Here is a 22083-nt window from a genome sequence, read left to right on the forward strand (position 1 = left end):
CGAGAAGCCATATCCGGGGAGTCAGATCGGCCAGGGTAGGAAGCGGAGGCAGATGTCTTAGCCTTCACCTCGCTGATTGCCCAAAGGTGGATTCTGTTAGGGTGGAGGTCAGCTTCTCCGCCCTGTGCCTCAGCGTGGCAGAGGGACTTGCTGCAGTTCTTAACACAAGAGAAAATAAAGTTGGAGTTTGAGGGGGAGGATGGATGGGTTCTACAACTCATGGTTCATCATGCATATTATTTTGACTATTAGAGGGAGGGGTTGTGTTATGGGCCAGAGTTTAGAGAATCCCAAAGTGTATTATGGAGTTCACCTGACCCACAACTTTTAATAGATTGGTGTGTGGGGAGCACACGGCCCACTCTGCAGGTGTGGTACAGCAGAAATCGAAAAGTTTTTTTTTTTTTAAAGCAAAACAATGTTTATTCTATGAACTCAAGTTAACCTTTTTAAAACATACAGTCAACATCTTAGCAACCAGTAATTCAAATACAACCCCCAAAGAATTTATTAAGGATTACTTAGTGTTTCCAAGTTCTAGAGGACCAGATGAGTGAATTTGGAGTTCTCATGATAGAGAAGGGAGGTAGAGAAGGGAGGTAGTCTTAATGGAGAGACTAGTGGAGGGAGAAGGGAGCACCCAGAGTGGTACTTCTCCCAGACCCACCCAAAACCCAAGCAGGGAAACACGTGCCAGGCTTCCTCCTCCTGTGAACTCCTTTCACCAGCCTCAAACTGAAGGCCTGTTGGAAAACAGCCCTCAAGTCGCAAATAACTGACCACTTAAGGGCTTGTTATTAATATGTAGTTTCATGATTCATAGGTTGTAGGAACAAGCTGGAGATTGCAATTTTTGAATGCAAGATAAATAAAAGCACCTGATTTGAGAAGCTGATAGCAATTCAAAAAGTGGTCTATATTTATTTAATGTCAGTGCTGGAAGTGGGGAAACAGTTGCGGGGTAGAGATGGGTTGCCAACAGCTGTCTCAATAAGAAGTTTAAATTATTAATTTACTTTCCCCACAACAAAATGACAGTTTGGGAGCTGGGGATAATTTGTTTAAATTTCTATCTGGGGCATTCCAAGTATGCCATCTTGCCATGCAAATAGAACACTGGTAAGTTTTATTTGTTTGGGTTTTATCTGTGTGGTTTCTCACGGAAACAGGCTGTTGGATTTGGAGTCAGCCTGGAAGCAATTTTGAGACAAGCAGAAAGGTGATCTGCCAAGAGCTGACTAGCAGAGGACTATTAGAAACCAAGGGTCTTTTCTGATTCGGAGTCACTAAGCAAGAATGCAGCAAAAACTATGCTCGAGCTGGGGGTACCCATGTTCATGACATATTGAAGGAGAGTTGGAGAGTTGCATAGCCGGATGCTAGTGAAAGGATCCCAAGAAATCTCAAATGTCTGAAAATAGCAGGAACACTGAGGGCAATCAAAGTGAAATTTTAAGAGCTGTGACAAACTTTGGGTTGGTTCTGGGAGAAGAGAAGGAACTCTCACATTCCTGTAAGAATAAAGAGTGTGCTGATGCTTTTTTCAGGTTTAAAGTATAAATGTTTCCAAAATGTATGCGTTGTAGTAGTGCTTGCTTTATTTAACTCTTAGGACAGTAAAATGTTTTTGTTTGAATGTTTTGTCTCATGACAAAATTATTTCAGCTTATTTTTTTTAAATTAACTGGTTTCTACCAAGATTGTATCAGATAGGTTTGAGGCCTCACACGCTCCCTGCAAAATTGAGTACAGATTGGGGGATGGTGGGATGGCCACCTCAAGTAGTGAAACATGTGACAGAGCATAGTTGGAGTTCAGGAATTAGAAACTTTCAAAGGTATAACAAAATGGAATACAAAGGAGATTTTCCAGATGCATAAGAATAAAATCAATCAGCAATTACTGCTTTGTGTTCAAACAAAACCATATTAGAACATTCAAGAAGCCAGAAATGGGAAATCATTCAGAGAAAATAAAATACATTGCATCCCAGATCAATTACATATTCAATTTGAGACGGTTCAATATGAAAATAAGCACACAAAAAGCATCTCTCAATCATTCGGGCAGCATGGTCGGCACGGGCTTGGAGGGCCGAAGGGCCTGTTCCTGTGCTGTACATTTCTTTGTTCTTTGTTATTCTTGTACACTGATAGCAGACCAATTGAACAGTAATGCTAGAGACATTATAGTAAGAGAAAAAATGCCAGGCATTCACAGTTGACAATATCACCACAAGCTTTTCTCAACAGTTTTATGCATTTTTAAATTGCACATCATCAGGACCAGACCAACTATATGTAGATTTTGCTGCTCAAAACCCATGGCACTGTGACCAATGGGTTTATGAAGTCAAATTCAGCTATACAAGATTTCATTGACCATTTAAAACATTCAACTCCACAAAGGCAGTTGAGCCAAAATGGTACAGTGAGAAACAAAGGGAACGCGGGAAAGTATGAACCTAAAGGCAATTAGAATCCGTAGCAGAAGGACGCCATGCTGCGAAATGTACAGAATTTGTCAATGCATTTTCCTTCCCCCAAATCTTTCCAGCAAGAAATTGTTGATTAAACCGCTCCCAGGAATGTGAATTCTAGAGCACACAAGTCACACACTTATGTACTATTTTATTAACTAAGGTATTGCATTACTCAAGTAATGCAGGGGTGGAAAGGTATGTTAAACACAACATGCTTTCTAAATTACCATCATGTTAGTCCAAGCACAAAAAATAAATATAAGGCAAGATTTGTATTACAGCGAATGTTCAATATCATACGACGACATTGTAACGGTCTAAATGCTGGTTGCATTCTCTGCACGAGAAGCAGATTATTTGTACCTGCATTTGCAAGTACAAGGGGTTTAAAATACCTTATTAAAGGATATGCATACGTTTAAAAGGGCACATGGCCACGAGTGACAATGGTTTACCTGAGCTGTCCATGGTGCTGCTGCAGCGGGCTGGCTGCGGTGTTGGGCCGCTCGCTGCTGTGGAGGCTGTGGCTGTGGCTGGGACTGGGACGGGGCTCACCGCCTGGACGGCTTCACCTGCTCGCACCTTGCTGTCCAAATCTCCGGTCCTGCTGTCCACCAAATGCAAAGATTCGTAACCGTCATAATTGGTCTTCTTGCGATAGTTTCCAAGAAGGCTCATGGGGCACCAGAAGAGGTCACCAAAAAGCTCATTTACAGACAAGAGAGCCAGTCATGACCTTGTGCACTGAACTGAATTCTTAAAATTAAAATAAAGGGGGGGAATGAGGAAGAGGGTTTTGTTCCCTTGGAAAAAGCCAGGAGGAGGAGGGCGGAAATAAATAAGGCGAAAAGCCTTCCTGTACCAATTTTCCACTTGCAACGCTTCCCCAGCAGTTTTCCTCTTGCTGCTTTAACGGGTCTTCCTCGGAGCTTCCGCCTGGCTCCTTGCCAGAGAGCTGATGGAGGCGGTCACCTCCAGCCTTCAGCTGCCTGCAGCTTGCCTGCAATCTTGTCCGTCTTTGAAAATGGCAGTGCTACAAGAATTTATTATTTCATGGGAAATGTTGCATTCGATTTAAAAATAAAAACAGACTCGAATTGGACCAGCCTCACATTCTCCCCGCGGGATAGTAATTTTCTTCGTTTTAGTCAGTGTTGTCCCTGGGGAATTATTCCAGTGACGTCCAGCCCTCTGTAATGTCTCACGCGATGCCCGGTTCTTTATTCTGGGAAGCTTTTCAAAAAGACAATGGAACATAATCTTGTCCTCACTCAATATCCCGACACATGCAGAAGCTGCTGGGTAGGAGTGAGGAGCGAAATATCCTACCCTTCATACTCTGCGATGCAGAGAAATCAGTCATATTGATTAGCAGCATTTCGGCGCTATCAATTTCGATTTTTTTTTTAAAAAAGCGATTTCCATTTTCGCACATGTAAATTTGAAGGATTGCTCCATCTATTTCAGGCATGTTGACATTTTCCCCCCTCAAAAAGACAATCGGTTCAAGGTGATATCACAACAAATAATTTAGCTAGCTAGCTTAACTTCTGCAATTAGGACGGAATCATTACAAGAAACAGGCAAACTTCATTCTTCTTCCATCAGTTTTTAAACTGGACGAATGAGAACTGTTCTACACACAGCTGAGGATCACAGTCCCTACAGTGTAGAAGGAGGCCATTTGGCCCATCGAGACTGCACAACCCTCTTTCCCTTTCCCCCTAACCCAACCTGCACGTTCACGAAGGGGCAATTTATCATGGCCAATCCACCTAACCCACACATCTTTGCACTGGGTGAGGAAACACACACAAAGAAGGGGAGAGTGCATAAACTCTGCACAAAGACTTGTGACCCAGGGCCGGAATTGAACCCGGGTCTCTGGCGCTGTGAGGCAGTAGTGCTAACGACTGTGCTACCCCTCTGTATGAATAAACTGAAGAAAAGGTCCGTTAACATTTCCAGTGTAATATTTTCTCAGGTACAGGGGGCGAGATTCTCCACTCCCGCGCCGGTTGGGAGAATCGCCTGGGCCGCCAAAATTTCCCGGGATGCCGGTCCGATGCCCTCCAGCGATTCTCCCAAGCGGCGGGAACGGCCCCGTCGAGTTCCGCGGGCCGCAGGCCAGAGAATCGCCGGAGACACCCAAAATGGCGATTCTCCGGCACCCCCACTATTCTCAGGCCCGGCCAAAATGGCGGGTTCCCCCCGCCGCCGTCCACACCTGGTCGCTGCCGTCGGGAACAGCGCGGGAACGCTGGGGGGGGGGGGGGGTGGCCTGCGGGGGGGGATCCTGCACCGGGGGGTACCTCAAATGTGGGATGGCCCGCGATCGGTGCCCACTGATCGTCAGGCCGTCCTCTCTGAAGGAGGACCTCCTTCCTTCCGCGGCCCCGCAAGATCCGTCCGCCATCTTCTTGCGGGGCGGACTCAGAGAGGACGGCAACCACGCATGCGCAGGTGACGCCAGTTTTGCGGCACTGGCCGCGTCATCTATGCGGCGTCGCCTTTACGCGACGACAAGACCTGGCACGTGTAGATGATACGCCCCCGATCCTAGCCCATTGTCGGGGCCTGAATCGGTCGGGATCGGGGCCATTTCGCGCCGTCGTGAACCTCGACGGCGTTCTCGACGGCGTGGGCACTTCGGCGTGGGCACTTCGGCGTGGGAGTGGAGAATCCCACCCAGGGATTCTGGAGAGTTTTACCAGAAATGTTAATATTTCTTTCACTTTCAAATTTTGATTCCACTGCTGTGCTCGCTCTGTTTTTGTTCAGAAAATAGTTGCCTCCCTCTAGAAAATACACATTAATACAAGAGCTGAGAATGGTTTGTTATTTGGAACAAAAAAAAAAAAAAAAAATCATAAATGCGTTCTCAAAAATAAAGCCAAACTCTTTCCCCACTGGCCTTATGCCTCGAGAGAACGCCACCAGATTGGCTGCGTGTTTTTTGTCACGGCACAACATGATTTGACAACACATTTAAACATCCGAAAATTGGGGCAGCACGGTGGTGCAGTGGGTTAGCCTTGTGGCCTCACGGCGCTGAGGTCCCAGGTTCGATCCCAGCTCTGGGTCACTGTCCGTGTGGAGATTTCCCGGTGTTTGCGTGGGTTTCACCCCCACAACCTAAAGATGTGCAGGCTAAGTGGCTTGGCCACGCTAAATTGCCCTTAATTGGAAAACATGAATTGGGCACTCAAAATTTATTTTAAATAAACGCATCCGAAAATAAAAGATAAAGTTTGCAAATACATTTGGATAAAGACTGTGACCATGCCTCCATAATCTCCTTTCCTTTTTAAAAAAATCATTTTATTGAGGTATTTGTGATTTTGTAACAATAACAGAAGAAACAGTGTACATACAAATATAAACAGTGCAGACACCATCTTCCTCCCTCACAGGTTTCTTACACACTAATCTAAACTAACCCCCCCCCCCCCACCTCTCTGCTGACAGTTAATTTTCTCTAAAGAAGTCGACGAACCCCGACATTGAACCTCCCAGGGCAAACTTGATTTTCTCCAGACGGAGAGAGCTAGTCATGTCAGTGAGCCAGGTCTCTGGCTTTGGGGGCTTTGAGTCCCTCCAAGCTAATAGTATCCATCGGCTCCTGGATTCCCGGATCTTCCGACACTCCGGAAATCGCCACCTCTGGACTCGGTGCCACCCTTGTTTTTAACACCTTGGACATGACATCCGCAAACCCCTGCCAGAATCCCCTCAGCTTCGGGCACGCCCAGAACATATGAACATGGTTCACTGGTCCTCCCGCACACCTTGCGCACCTATCTTCTACCCCAAAGAACCTGCTCATCTGGGCCACTGTCATGTGTGCTCGGTGAACGACGTTGAATTGTATCAGGCTGAGCCTGGCGCATGTCGTGACACGTTGACTCTACTCAACGCATCCGCCCAGAGACCATCCTCTATCTCTCCTCCCAATTCCTCTTCCCATTTATGTTTCAGCTCCTCGATCTGCGTTCCTCTGACCCCATGAGTTATTTATACATGTCTGAAACCTTCCCCTCTCCCATCCATACTCTGGAAACTACCCTGTCCTGTATCCCCCTTGGTGGTAGGAGCTGGAAGGTTGAGACCTGCTTGCGTAGGAAGTCCCGCGCCTGCAGGTACTTAAACTCATTCCCTCCTGTCAATTCAAATTTCTCCTCCAACTCTCTCAGGCTGGGAAAACTCCCCTCGATGAACAGATCTCCCATCCTCTCGACCCCTGCTTTATACCATCTCCGAAACCCTCCATCCAGCCTCCCCGGGGCAAACCGATGATTATTGCAGATTGGAGTCCAAACCGATGCTCCCACATGTCTCCTCCATTGCCCCCAGACTCTCAGTGCCGCCACCACCTCGGGGCTGGTGGAGTACAGTGCTGGCGGGAATGGCAGAGGTGCCGTTACCAATGCCCCCAAACTCGTGCTCTTACATGATGCCTCCTCTACTCGCTCCCATACAGATCCCCACCCCACTACCCACTTCCTAATGATGGCTATATTTGCCGCCAAATAGTAATTGCTAAAGTTTGGCAGCACCAACCCGCCCTCCCCCCAGCATCACCTTTTTTTACTTGCGGGGTCTTGCCCGCCCATACAAAGCCAGAGATCACCTTGTTTACCAGTTTAAAAAAGGCCCATGGAATAAAGATGGGGAGGCACTGAAAAACAAACAGGAATCTCGGGAGGACCGTCATTTTCACCACCTGTACCGTCCCAGCCAGTGATAGCGGGAGCATGTCCCACCTTCGGAAGTCTTCCTTCACTTGGTCCATCAGTCGGGTCAAATTTAGCTTATGTAGCCGTTCCCATTCCTGTGCCGCCTGGATACCTAAATACCGAAAGCTTCCCTCTACCACTCTAAACAGCAACTCCCCCAGCCGCCTCTCCTGCCCTCTTGCCTGGTCACGAACATCTCACTTTTCCCCATGTTCAATTTATAACCCGAAAACCAGCCAAAATCCCCCAGAATCCTCAATCTCTCCCTTCCCCTCTAGTGGGTCAGAAATATATAGAAGCAGGTCATCTCCGTATAGCGAGACTGTGTTCCCCCCCCCCCCCCCCCGCCCCCCCCGGAACCAGCCCCTCCCAGCCCCTTGAGGCTCTCAGCGCCAGTGGCTCTATGGCCAGCGCGAACAGCAGTGGGGAGAGGGAGCATCCCTGCCTCGTCCCCCGGTGCAGCCTAAAATAGCCCGATGTCAACCTGTCCATCCGTACACTCACCACAGGCGCCTGATACAGCAGCCTAACCCAGTCGATAAAGCCCCGTCCAAACCCAAACCGCCCCAGCACCTCCCACAGATGGGTCCATTCCACCCGGTCAAAGGCCTTCTCTGCGTCCATTGCGACCACTACCTCTACGTCCCTACCCTCTGGGGCATCATAATCACATTCAACAGTCTTCTAACGTTGGCCGCATTCTGCCTGCCCTTAACAAATCCCGTCTGGTCCTCCCCAATCACATCCGGAACGCAGTCTTCTATCTTTGAGGACAAGATTTTGGCCAACAGTTTGGCGTCAACATTTAGTAAGGAGATCGGCCTGTAGGACCCGCATAGCTCCAGTTCCTTGTCCCGCTTCAAAATTAGTGAGATCATGGCTTGTGACATCATCAGGGGCAGCCCTCCTCTCTCCCTTGCCTCATCAAATGTCCTCATCAGCAGCGACCCCAGCATCCCAGAGAACGTTTTATAAAACTCCACTGGGTATCCGTCCAGTCCCGGGGCCTTAACTGACTGCATGGTCTTCAGCCCTTCTGCTATTTCTTCAATCCCTATCGGGGCCCCCAGCCCTTCTACCAACCCTTCATCCACCTTCAGGAACTCCAGCCCTCCCAGAAATTGCCTCATTCCTTCCGGGTCAGCTGGGGTTTCCAACTCATATAGCTTACCATAAAACTCCTTGAATACCCTGTTAACCCCTGCTGAATCTCTGACCAAGTTCCCGTCTCTGTCCTTCACTTTTCCAATCTCCCTGGCTGCCTCCCTCTTTCGGAGCTGCTGCACAAGCATTCTGCTGGCCTTCTCTGCATACTCATATATCACCCCCATCGCCTACCTCAGCTGCTCCACCGCCTTCCCTTTTGTTAGCAAGCCTAACTCCGCCTGCAGCCTCCGTCATTCCCTTAAAAGCCCTGCCTCTGGGGTCTCCGCATATCTCCTGTTGACCTGAAGTATTTCCCCTATCAGTCGATCCGTCTCTGCTCTATCTGCCTTCTCCCTGTGTGCCCATATCAAAATCAGCTCCCCTCTGACCACCACCCTCAGCGCCTCCCAGACCGTTGCTGCCGAGACTTCCCCCGTGTCATTAACATCCAGATAGTTCTGGATGCATTTCTGGATGAATTTCCTCACCTGCCTGCACACCTCCTCATCCGCTAACAGTCCAACATCCAATCTCCAATGCGGGCGCTGGCCACCCTCCATGTTCACCTGTAAGTACACCCAGTGTGGGGCATGATCCGAGACCGTGATCGCTGAGTACTCTGTGTCCACTACCCCCATCAGTAAGGCCCTGTTCAAGATGAAAAAGTTGATCCTGGAGTCTATGTACGTGTGAGTAGAAAGAGAACTCCTTCACTCTCGGCCGCCCAAACTCCACTCCCCACTCTCCTTGAGCTCGACCGGTCTAGCCTTGCGTCAATGACTGTGTTGAAGCCCCCCACCCCCACCTGACCAGCTTATGTGAGTAGATATAGGACAGATGTCAGAGGTAGGTTCTTTACTCAGAGAGTAGTAAGGGCATGGAATGCCCTGCCTGCAACAGTAGTGGACTCGCCAACACTAAGGGCATTCAAATGGTCATTGGATAGACATATGGACGATAAGGGAATAGTGTAGATGGGCTTTAGAGTGGTTTCACAGGTCGGCGCAACAACGAGGGCCGAAGGGCCTGTACTGCGCTGTAATGTTCTATGTTCTAGGTCCGGGATCTTCCCCAACATCCTTCTTATAAACTCCCCATCATCCCAGTTTGGCGCGTAGACATTCACTAGCACCACCGGCAGCCCTTCCAGCTTCCCACTAACCATAATGTACTGACCTCCCACATCCGCAACTATTCTTCCCGCCTCGAATGACACTCGCTTATTAATCAGGATCGCGACCCCCTCTAGTCTTACAGTCCAGCCCCGAATGAAATACCTGCCCGGCCCATCCCTTCCTTAGTCTAGTCTGATCGATTACCCCAAGATGCATCTCCTGTAACATTGCCACGTCCGCCTTCAATCCTCTCAAGTGCGCGAACACGCGTGCCCTCTTAACCGGCCCATTTAGCCCTCCTACGTTCCACATGATCAGCCTGGTCGGGCATAATCTCCTTTCCTAAAGATGCTGCTGAATGTCAGGTTATCGCTACTTCAGTGAGAAGTCAAATTCTGCATGTTGTAAATTTTTCTAACAGCAGATTAATGCTACAAAGATCAAAGATTACACTTTCCAAGTTCTGTTTACAACACTGAAATTAGACTTCAGGACCATCTGAATGCAAACATTTTCTTTTTTTTAAAATATGTTTTTATTAAGAATTTTTCAACAATATTTTCCACCTTACAAACAACCCCCCCACCCCCCGTAACAAAGAAAAGAAAAAGAACTTGCGTGGCAAGACATGAACATGGCAAGTCAATAAGATACAGAACTTTGTACATTGGAATCTTCCCGTACGTGTCAGTTTCCGGATCATTCATGTGTTTTCTTGCTCAAATGCCCACCAGCGGAACCCCCCCTATCCCCTCCCCCCCCCCGCCTCGAACGATGTCCCCCACCCCCCCTCCCCACCCTGGGTTGCTGTTGCTGCTGTCCGACCTTCATCTAACGCTCCGCGAGATGGTCTAGGAACGGTTGCCACCGCCTGTAGAACCCCTGCGCAGACCCTCTCAAGGCAAACTTTATCCTTTCCAACTTGATAAACCCTGCCATATCATTTATCCAGGCCTCCACGCTGGGGGGCTTCGCCTCCTTCCACATTAGCAAGATCCTTCGCCGGGCTACTAGGGACGCAAAGGCCAGAATGCCGGCCTCTTTCGCCTCCTGCACTCCCGGCTCGTCCACTACTCCAAATAGTGATAGCCCCCAGTTTGGCTTGACCCGGACTTTCATCACCTTAGATACTGTTCCCGCAACTCCCCTCCAGTGCCGGGCATGACCAAAACATATGGACATGGTTCGCCGGGCTCCCTGAGCACCTCCCGCATCTGTCCTCCACCCCAAAGAACCTACTCCGCCTCGCCCCGTCATATGCGCTCTATGAACCACCTTAAATTGTATCAGGCTAAGCCTGGCACATGAGGAAGAGGAATTAACCCTACTTAGGGCATCAGCCCATAGCCCCTCTTCAATCTCCTCCCCCAACTCCTCCTCCCATTTACCCTTCAGCTCCTCTACCAAAGCCCCCCCCTCTTCTTTCATCTCCTGGTATATCGCCGACACCTTGCCCTCTCCGACCCATACGCCCAAAATCACCCTATCCTGAATCCCGTGTGCCGGGAGTAGCGGAACTTTCCTCACCTGCCGCCTCACAAACGCCCTCACTTGCATGTACCTGAAAGCATTTCCCGGGGGTAGCCAAAACTTCTCCTCCAGCGCCCCTAAACTCGCAAACGTCCCGTCAATGAACAGGTCCCCCATTCTTCTAATCCCTACCCGATGGCAGCTCCGAAATCCCCTGTCCATCCTTCCTGGGACAAACCGATGGTGGTCTCTGATCGGGGACCACACCGAAGCTCCCGTCGCACACCTGAGCCATCTCCACTGCCCCCAGATCTTTAGCGTTGCCGCCACCACCGGGCTCGTGGTATACCTTGTCGGCGAGAGCGGCAGCGGTGCCGTCACCAGTGCCCCTAGGCTCGTTCCTTTGCAGGACGCCATCTCCAACCTCTTCCACGTTGCCCCCTCTCCCTCCATCACCCACTTACGGATCATTGCCACGTTGGCTGCCCAATAATAACCACCCAAATTCGGCAACGCCAACCCTCCTCTATCTCTGCTACGCTCCAAGAACCCCCTCCTTACCCATGGGGTCTTGCTCGCCCACACAAATCCCGTAATGCTCCTGCTTACCCTCTTAAAGAAGGCCTTAGTAATCACAATTGGGAGGCATTGGAATACAAAAAGAAATCGCGGGAGGACCACCATTTTAAACGACTGTACCCTACCCACCAGCGAGAGTGGCAACATGTCCCACCTTTTAAAATCCTCCTCCATCTGTTCCACCAACCGCATCAAATTAAGTTTGTGCAGTGCCCCCCAGCTCCTAGCTACCTAAATCCCTAAGTATCGAAAGTTCCTTTCCGCCCTCCTCAACGGTAGGTCGTCTATCCCTCTTCCCTGGACCCCCGGATGGATCACAAAGAGCTCATTCTTTCCCATATTGAGCTTATAGCCCGAAAAGTCTCCAAACTCCCGTGGGATCTGCATTACCTCAACCATCCCCTCCACTGGATCCGTCTCATACAGCAACAGGTCGTCTGCGTACAGCGACACTCGATGTTCCTCTCCCCCTCGAACCACCCCTTCCATTTCCCCGACTCCCTTAACGCCATGGCCAAAGGTTCAATTGCTAATGCAAACAGCAGAGGGGACAGGGGGCACCCCCTGCCTCGTCCCACGGTGCAGCCAGAAATACTCCGACATCCGTCGGTTCGTGACCACACTCGCCACCGGGGCTTTATACAGGAGCTTAACCCAACTAATAAACCCTCCCCCGAACCCAAACCTCCTCAACACTTCCCAGAGATACTCCCACTCTACCCAATCAAAGGCCTTCTCCGCGTCCATGGCTGTCACTATCTCCGCTTCTCCCTCCACCGGTGGCATCATTATCACATTTAGGAGCCTTCGCACATTAGTATTTAACTGCCTACCCTTTACGAATCCCATCTGGTCCTCGTGAATCACCCCCGGGACACAGTCCTCAATCCTCATGGCCAACATTTTTGCCAGCAACTTAGCATCTACATTAAGGAGCGAGATTGGTCTATACGACCCACATTTCAGTGGGTCCTTATCCCGTTTCAAGATCAAAGAGATCGTTGCCTCCGACATTGTCGGGGGCAGGGCCCCCCCCTCCCTTGCCTCATTGAAGGTCCTTACCAGCAACAGGGCTAACAGGTCTACATACTGCCTATAAAACTCCACCGGGAACCCATCCGGCCCCGGGGCCTTCCCTGCCTGCATGCTCCCCAGTCCTTTAACCAGCTCCTCCAATGCAAACATTTTCTGCTCATGTAGAAGGCATTTTAGGTTACTCTAAAATCTCCAATAGCTGGGGTGATGGCTACCACAAAGGAAAATGGTAGTGTTTTTTGGAGGACAATCACCTCACCTCGAGGACATAATTGCAGTGTCCAAGACTCCAACCTTCAGCTGCTTCATCAATGCTCCTCCATCACAAGGTAAGAAGTAGATATGTTTGCTGAGGACTGCATAGTGTCCTGTCCATTTGCAAATCCTCAAATATTAAAGCAGTCCATGGCCACATGCAACAAGACCTGGATAATATTCAGGCATGGGCTGCTAATTGTCAAGTAACATTTGTGTCATAATTACCAGGTATTGACCATCAACAACAAATGGAAATCTAAACACCTCCCGCTGATATCCAACAGGATTACCACCACTGAATGGCATACTTCTTACGGTCTACCGGCTAGGGGGTAGGTGGAGTTGAGGCCACAATCAGATGTTGCCTCTTTCAAGAATACCACCGCCTTGAGATTTATGGCCCCTGAGGATTACTTGATGGAGCTGCTGAATGCCATGGAATCTTGGAAGAACGTAGCACTAAAACTTTATACTAGGTAACTTTCATACCTACAGAAAGATTTACCCCGAACTGTAGGTTATCACAAAGCCAACAGCTAACATGTAAATCATGGCTCCTATTATATGATTAGTACATTTAGAGGAATCCATAATACAAATCAGAGGATAATGATGATGTGAACAAAACACCCGAGGTATAATTGCACCTACATTTTTGCCCCTTTCCAATCATCTCGCTTCACACATGAAAAAAATGATCTTAAGTCCTCATTCTCCTTTTTCAGCATCATGGTCAAGACCATTATGGAAAGTCACAAAGGAAATCCTGTCCCCTTCACTTTGTGCAGTGAAATATAAACCAAGAACAACAATTGGGAGAAACATAAATATGAAAATATGACTGATCACAAGTAAAATCAATTAATACCTGGAGCAAAATGCTACAAAATGTATTTGCAAATGAAACCTCTTTTTTTTTTTTAAATTAGATTTTGAGTACCCAATTCATTTTTTTCCAATTAAGCGGCAATTTAGCGTGGCCAATCCACCTACCCTGCACATCTTTGGGTTGTGGGGGTGAAACCCATGCAAACACGGACAGAATGTGCAAACTCCACACGGACAGTGACCCAGAGCCGGGATCGAACCTGGGACCTCGGCCCTGTGAGGCAGCAGGGCTAACGCACTGCACCACCGTGTTGCCCAAATGAAACCTTTTAACAGTGGCTCAAACAATAGACTGTCTTTTAAGAAGCTGCCTGAACTGGCCAAATTTGACTGCCAATATGTCTTTTTCCTTCATCGATGAAGTGCGCAATGTGGGTGAGAATCTGACTGGAACTTAGGAAATTCAGTCAGGAATGAATTGAGATAAATTTCAATATAAAACGAGGATTGCGTGTAGACGAGTGATCGCTTTTTCCTCATTTGAAAAAAGAAAAATCACACCTTTGGATAAGATTTGGTTGCACAAAGCTGGAGGCCTTGTTTTCTAACCGCAGCCTGTCAGCAACTGTTGGCAGTGTTAGCCTCTAGTTTCTGTTGAGTAAAGAGTCAAGAGATCTGCTCCTTTTACCATCGACCTTTATTTTTCTTAGAACACACTCAGCACCAAACTCAATCATAGAATCATAGAATTTACAGTGCAGGAGGCCATTCTGCCCATCGAGTCTGCACCAGCTCTTTGAAAGAGCACCCTACCCAAGCCCACACCCTATCCCCATAACCCAACACTAGGGGCAATTTTGAACACTAAGGGCAATTTAGCATGGCCAATCCACCTAACCTGCACATCTTTGGACTGTGGGAGGAAACCGGAGCACCCGGAGGAAACCCACACACACGGGGAGAATGTGCAGACTCCGCACAGACAGTGACCCAAGCCGGGAATCGAACTTGGGACCCTGGAGCTGTGAAGCAATTGTGCTAACCACCATTACATGCCCCAAAGGGCAGCTGTAGCTTCTATACATATCAGTGCCAATTATTGGATCAATGAGACATCTAATTGGAATGTTTCTTAACCCATTCCTTAACAGGAAGTGCCTTGGAATTAAAGAGTCACATAGCCGTTTGTGGTATTTACTTTAGCCATCTGCTTTTTTTGTTGCACAGGTCAATAATCAGAAAAAAAGTCACAATTGAGCCTACCTAAGATCCACTATAAATCTTAAAGAAACAACTAAAGGAAAAAGTGATAGGGATCTCTGGGTGACAATAGATAGGCACTTAATCTTGAACTCTGGAATCATCTTCAAGTTGTAAATGAGATGAATACCACAGCATTGGTAGCCCCAGTTTCAAATGGAAGTGATTCTGGAATGCAGAGTGTACATTTGTAACTTTTTGTTCATTGTTTATAAGAATCTATGATTACAAAACTTTTTTAGACAGGTTCTGATCAAATAGGGAAACAGAGTGGAAACAAAGAGCTTTGCATTTCTAAGAAACCCAAGACTGAAACAGATTAGAAACCAAACTTCTGAGGAGTCTGGAATGGGTTGAAAGCCATCAGAACTCAATAGATGATGATTCCAGTAGTGCAGTATGTCATGATATGCAGACACACACATAATGATATACAGGCAGGCACAGACAAGCAGCTAATGAACACAGAGAACAGGACATGACCAATAAGCTGGCAGGACACTCACGGGTGGGATCGGACTACAAAAGACACGAGGCACTCGCACTCCGCATCGTTCCACTGATGAACATCGAGAGAGTCAGTCAAGGGTGTTGTTACAATCTCACACCTCCACCTCATGGCTAAGAGCTAGTCTGGTTCAGTCAGACAGAGTAACCACACTTCAGTTAGCAGAGAGTCGAACTCATAGAGAACTGTGCTATTAGTTCAGTAAACCTGATTGAACTAACTTCAAGGTCTGGTGTATCTTTTTGATCCAAGCTGCATCCTGTTGCAGCCAGTATTATACCAGTGTACCTAACACGACACAGTACAGGCAGACTGAAGAAGACAGAGGCCAGATGAAGAAACTGAGAATTAGCAACCCTACCATTTCTGCAGCCGTTTCTGTTACTTAAGTATAACATTGGTGGATCTGTGCCATCCAAACCATTGCAAGCAGAGTTGCACTGTCAGCTGGAGACCAGGTTAAATTCCTGGAAGAGGAGGAGCTGAAATTATGTATATGGAAGACAGTTTTAAAGGACTTTGTGACCGAGATTGATGACAGATATACTTAGTGGACTGCTGAACCAATTCATTAGATTTGGCTTTGTTGTATGTGCCATTTAACGTGTAATTTATCATTTACTTTTTAATTCATGTTTCACTAACATGGATTCAGAGTTTTAGAATATAGGTGGTTAACAATTTAGTCTTTGCTTTGTTTGATTCCCGTATGGTAAACATGCTTTTGGTTTAAACTTTAGAATCTTGTTGTTTCATTCTTTCAGTAAATAACAAAATTTCAGAAGTTTTCTTCTTTAAATAAAAAGTTACTGGTCTCGAACGAATTACATTAGTTATGTCCAATACAGAGAGGGCAATACGAGAATGGATCTGGTGTTGGTGTTGTTACTTGCTTCTCCTGGTTTTCACTGCCGTTGTCGTCTCGCATTCACTTCCGCTTCGGCCGTTCGTCCCGTCTTTCGCCCGTATTTTCCTTGCTCTCGGTTACTGTATTTGCCAAGTTTGTTGTTGTTTCCCGTGCTCTCCTTCCGGCTATCATTCCCTTGCCTCCCCCCCACCCCCCCACCCCCCCCCACACACACTCTCGGGTTCCCCTTTATTGTTCCCTGTCTCCTCCCTCTTCCCCCCCCCTCCCCCCCCTGTAGTTCGCCTTTCTTTTCTTCAAGATTTAGCTGTTTCACACCTCCCCCCCCTCCACCCCGGTCTATCCCTCACTTTCACGCCTTGGCTACTTTCCCTCTAACACCTTGGCTACTTTCCCCCGATTCTTGGCGACCTGGCTATCCTTCAGCTTGTTCTTTGGCCACAAACAGGTCCCGGAACAATTGGATGAATGGCTCCCACGTTCTGTGGAAGCCATCGTCTGACCCTCGAATGGCGAATTTGATTTTCTCCATTTGGAGAGTTTCTGAGAGGTCGGACAGCCAGTCTGCAGCTTTGGGTGGTGCTGCTGACCGCCTGCCGAACAGGATTCTAAGGCGGGTGATCAGGGAGCCAAAGGCAAGGGCGTCCGCCCTCCTCCCCAGGAATAGATCTGGCTGGTCTGATATCCCGAAGACAGCCACTTTAGACATTGCCTCAAAGAAGGCTGTCCAGTACCCCGCAAGTCTGGGACAAGACCAGAACATGTGGGCATGGTTGGCCGGGCCTCCTTGGCACCGTTCACATCTGTCCTCCACCTCTGGGAATTTCTCCGTCAGTTCGTCCAGTGTTGCGGTCCTTCACTGTCAGTGTCCTTCCATCCTGTCCTAACTTTTTAAAGGTGGTGTCAGTCAGCGCTGGTGTGAACCTATGGTTGTTGCAGGTGGGAGGTTTGTCCAACATTTTGGTCAGGCCAAATTGCTGCCGTAGTTGATTCCAGGACTGGAGGGTGGCTATCACCACTGGGCGGCTGGAGTGTTTTTTGGGTGGGGATGGGAGTGCCGCCGTGGCAAGGGCCCGGAGGGAGGTCCCCTTGCAGGAAGCCTCTTCCACACGCACCCACTCGGTTTCTGGCTCCTTGATCCATCCCCTTATTTGCTCGGCTGTCGCCGTCCAGTGGTAGAATTGTAGGTTTGGGAGGGCTAGCCCCCCACTGGATTTTGATTTTTGTAGTTTGTTTTTTTAATACATTTCATCATCTCTGATTTCACACCTTCTGTTCAATAACATCTGACGGTGTGGGTGGTGACTTTAGTGAAGAAAGGTGCTTGTGCACAGTGTCTTTCATTCTGCATCTTATGCTTTCAAATCGCCATTTCATGGCAGCCTAGCAGCAGCCCTTTGTGTAGAATCTACTTTTCATGGAGAGGCATTTTATTGCATTACAAAAATTACATATCAGAATCAAAACAATGATTTGAAAATCAGAGAAGATTAGTTTATCCCAGTTTCTTGGGTGGCTTTACTGAGAAATGAATTCTCTGATGCAGTACATAATCTTCAAGGCCAGGTTAAAAAACAAACTAGCTTTTTCTCCAACATATTATATTTCAGTACATATTATTTCAGTACATATTTCAAATGATAGCAATCAGTTTTTGCACTATAGTTCTTTTTCAATACCCAAAGAGGTTAATATATTATTTTAAACCTTGAAAGGTAAATGGTTTTGCAATTAACTTGAATGCTGATCTTGGGGTGTTCATCAGCGTATTACAGTGTAAGAACACTGATAACGGATAGCAAAAGCTCACTCCTACACTAGTGTCACCCTTTGGTCAGAGGTGGCAGTCTTGCCCCTGAGTTCAAGTTCTTGGTCTTGTGTATATTATCTTGACTGGCCCTTCAATGCTGTACTGAGGAGGAGCTGCACTCTTGTAATATCCCATCATAATGAGGCGTTCAATCAAAGGTCTTATTTGCCGTCAGATAGACATTAAACAAAAAAAAAATCCCATGACTCCAGGCTCTCCCCAGCATAATAATCAATATTTATCCCTAGTTTGTCAATGCTCACTGCCTTGGTTCACACACACAGGAGTGAAGCACAAAATGCTGGTAACACCCTGGAAAATAGGAACAGGAGTAAGCCATTTAACCCCTTAAGCCTGTTCATATTATTCAGTTAGATCGTGATCAATCTGTACCTTTTCCTCAGCTTTGATTCATATTCCTCGATATCTTCACCCAGCAAAAATCTTCAATCTCAGTCTTGAAAATTACAAACCTGCCAGGCTGAAATATATCAGCAGGCAGCAGAGATAACCGAAAACATTTCTTTGCAGAGTCAGGAAAAATAGGAGTGTTCCTTCAGTAGCGCAAAAACAAAAGTTGCATGCTCGCTGCCTGTACACCGCCACCCCACCCCCGCCACCCTCAAACTAACCATCCTAAAATAAAAGCAAGTTACTGTGGATGCTGGAATCTGAAACAAAACAGAAAATACTGGACAACCTCAGCAGGTCTGACAGCATCTGTGGAGAGAAAAGGGATCTAAAGTTTTGAGTCTAGATGACTCTTTGTCGAAGCTCACTATTTCAGACAAAGAGACATCCAGATTCAAAACATTAGCTCCCTTCTCTCTCCACAGATGCTGTCAGACCTGCTGAGATCGTCCAATATTTTCTGTTTGTTGTAATCATCCCAAAACTTCTTTCCTGCCAATTAACTGCAAACCAGCAGGCAGCCCAGGAGGTCTGGGAGGAGTCTTGATGATGTCTCAAGTTAGCATGTTATTCTCAGTACCACACAACATACTTATGACCTTACACAAAACACAATTACAGGACAAGCAAAGTAACTTCACACACAAGAGTAAGTCTGTAACATCCATATATGTCAGATTGGTGTTGTAATATTTGGATTGTGCCCAATTTTATTGTGAATAATTTCTGACTCAGCATTGAAATGAAATAAGAGTCCTGCTTTCTTTGTTCCAGTCCTACTCAGGCAGTCTCCTTCAGTTCTATTTCCAGCATAGTGATCACTGTACCATTGCCCTTACCTGCTCTCACCCTGAACTGGATAATTTCTTCCAACCTTACTCCCAATTTCCTCCCTTCTCTCTCTTTCACGTGGCCCAATTCTGATTCTCCCTTTCTCGACTTCGGTTTCTTTTTCATAGAATGTACAGTGCAGAAGGAGGCCATTCGGCCCATCAAGTCTACACCGGCTCTTGGAAAGAGAACGCCACCCAAGGTCAACACCTCCACCCTATCCCCATAACCCAGTAACCCCACCCAACACTAAGGGCAATTTTGGACACTAAGGGGCAATTTATCATGGCCAATCCACATAACCTGCACATCTTTGGACTGTGGGAGGAAACCGGAGGAAACCCACGCACACACGGGGAGGATGTGCAGACTCTGCACAGACAGTGACCCAAGCCGGAATCGAACCTGGGACCCTGGAGCTGTGAAGCAATTGTGCTATCCACAATGCTACCGTGCTGCCCGTTTCTAGGGAGCAGTTTATTAACCAATATTGACCACAAGTCCACTGACCTTGACAAATACTTTGGGCTATACTTCTTCACACCTCACTTACTCCTATACTAATCTCCCAAATTTCCATCTTCATTGAATCTGTTCTGATGATGCAACCTTCCACACCAACGCTTCTGATAAATCTTCCTTCGTCCTCAATCGAAACAAACCTGTTGGACTTTAACCTGGTGTTGTAAGACTTCTTACTGTTCAAATAAAGAGTACACACCCAAAATGCCAAATCTGTCCCTTCGCTTTACTAAGTCGAGCTGGGCATCTGACTATTCCAGCAATTTTTTCTCCAATCCCACACTTCCAGTATTTGTTGAATTATGAAAATTGGGTCCCTTTTGCTGGGTAGAGTGAGACAGAGTATAATTTGAGCCTGAAGAATGTGCTTTGAACTATACAAATACTGGTCTGACAAGTTCTAGCCTAAAAGGAGTTCCGGTTATGTAATAATTTCCTTTTGTGGTTCACTGACCTATTGAAAGTAAAACACTTTGATGCGCAATATACTCCTTAGTGATACCAAATCATTTATTATAAACTTAGAAACATGCAGCAGGCTCAAGGGACTGTTTGACCCGTTGCTGCAGTCATTTCTTATATGGAAACATAAAGCAAAGTAGAAAATTCTGCACCAAGATTTTTCTTCAGATAAAAAGTGTAAGAATGGTTTCCATGGAGATAAATGATAGTCAAAAATCTGAAGTCTAAATGAAGCAGAGAAAAGCGCGGGTGGCCAATATTCTTGACTATCATGAAAATGAAATGAAATGAAAAGAAAATCGCTTGTCACAAGTAGGCTTCAAAGGAAGTTACTGCGAAAAGCCCCTAGTCGATCCACATGTTAACTTTTGTTGGGGTTGAGATATGTGCAGGGATAGGGGATTGGCTAACTACAAAAAAAAAATTGGGGTAAATGGGCAACTTTCAGATTGGCAAACTACAGGAGTCAGTACTGGGGCATCAATTATTCATATGTGCTCTGCCCAAAGGCAGATGCTTTGCTCATTATCTGCTGAAATTTAATCCTGAACCATTTGCTACAGCTGTACAGGGCATTGGTGAGACCGCACTGAAGGCGGGATATACATGCATGGAGGGAGTTCAGAAAAACTTCAATAGGTTGAATCCTGGGATAAAGGGGTTAGCTTATGAGGAAAGGTTGACCAGATTACATCTATGCTTATTGGAGTTTAGAAGGATGAGAGGTGACCTTATTAAAACATAGTCATAGGGAATCTCAAAAGAAGGTGGGCAATATTCATGAATAACCTCAGCTGGTACAGGAATTGAACCTGTGCTGCTAGCCTTACTCTACATCACAAACCAGCTAAATCGCCAAGTGAGCTAAACTAGACCCTGGTTGTAATTACTTAATGACGAAGTTACAAAAAGAAGTTGCCTATTGCAATAATAATTGGCAGATCCTTGTCCTTGTGTATTCTGGAGTTAGTAATTGTTAATCAATGCTCACTGCATTTTCCAGCCACACCCCATGTGGTCACAAAATTCAGCCCAATGTCTAGTCTAGATAGGCTCATGGCATGGAGTTAAATCCCAGCATAGCGACCAGGAACAGAGTACCTGGCTGATTTTAACCATAGTACGGAGATCAATTATTATTGCTTTGACTGACAATTACTAACTCAGAATAAACCAGCAGCACAGGTTCAATCCCCGTACTGACTGAGGTTATTCATGAAGGCCCCACCTTCTCAACTTTGTCCCTTGCCTGAAGCGTAGTGATCCTCAGGTTAAATCACCACCAGTTAGCTCTCCCGCTCAACAGGGGAAGCAGCCTATGGTCGTCTGGGACTATGATGACTTTACCGTACCATTATAAAATTGAAAAGTTTACATATAATTTTCTCAATTATTTCAGAAAGTGATCTTCTCAATAGAATGAGTTTTGATCATTAATTCTACTTTCTTGAAATATTAAGTCCTATCCCTCAAGTTGAACATATTTCTAAAATGCTCAGACATAAAAGTCACACTGGTGCACAAACAATATTTATCTGTGTTATGTATTTTGCATTTATATGTGCTGGATTAGAAAAAATAAATTCCTTCTGTACCTTTAGTTAACATAAAGCATAAGAATTGACAGAAATTGGAAACTAGCAAAAGCCTAGGCTCAATGGAGCACTCCAGTATTATACGAAAACCCACCTCAGCAATCACCTCACCATAGCCATCAATCCCTTCTCTCTCCAGTAATATTCCTAATTGCTTCTTGCATCTGTTT

General features: G+C 46.7%; 1 protein-coding gene across 3 annotated transcripts in view; it reads right to left on the bottom strand.

The window, feature by feature from the left end:
• dnajc6 (DnaJ (Hsp40) homolog, subfamily C, member 6) overlaps positions 1-22083 on the bottom strand; it is a 197243-nt gene that overhangs the window by 171318 nt on the left and 3842 nt on the right. Inside the window, exon 1 of one of the 3 annotated variants that reach the window (XM_072511119.1) lies at positions 2938-3716. The exons of the other annotated variants lie outside the window; for them this stretch is intronic. Coding sequence (XP_072367220.1) covers positions 2938-3160 — 223 coding nt within the window. The 5' untranslated portion in view covers positions 3161-3716. Of the gene's footprint in view, positions 1-2937; positions 3717-22083 lie in introns of those variants that run through there. 3 annotated transcript variants of the gene reach the window in all.

This window comes from Scyliorhinus torazame, chromosome 7 (genome assembly GCF_047496885.1).
Source record: "Scyliorhinus torazame isolate Kashiwa2021f chromosome 7, sScyTor2.1, whole genome shotgun sequence".
NCBI lineage: Eukaryota > Metazoa > Chordata > Chondrichthyes > Carcharhiniformes > Scyliorhinidae > Scyliorhinus > Scyliorhinus torazame.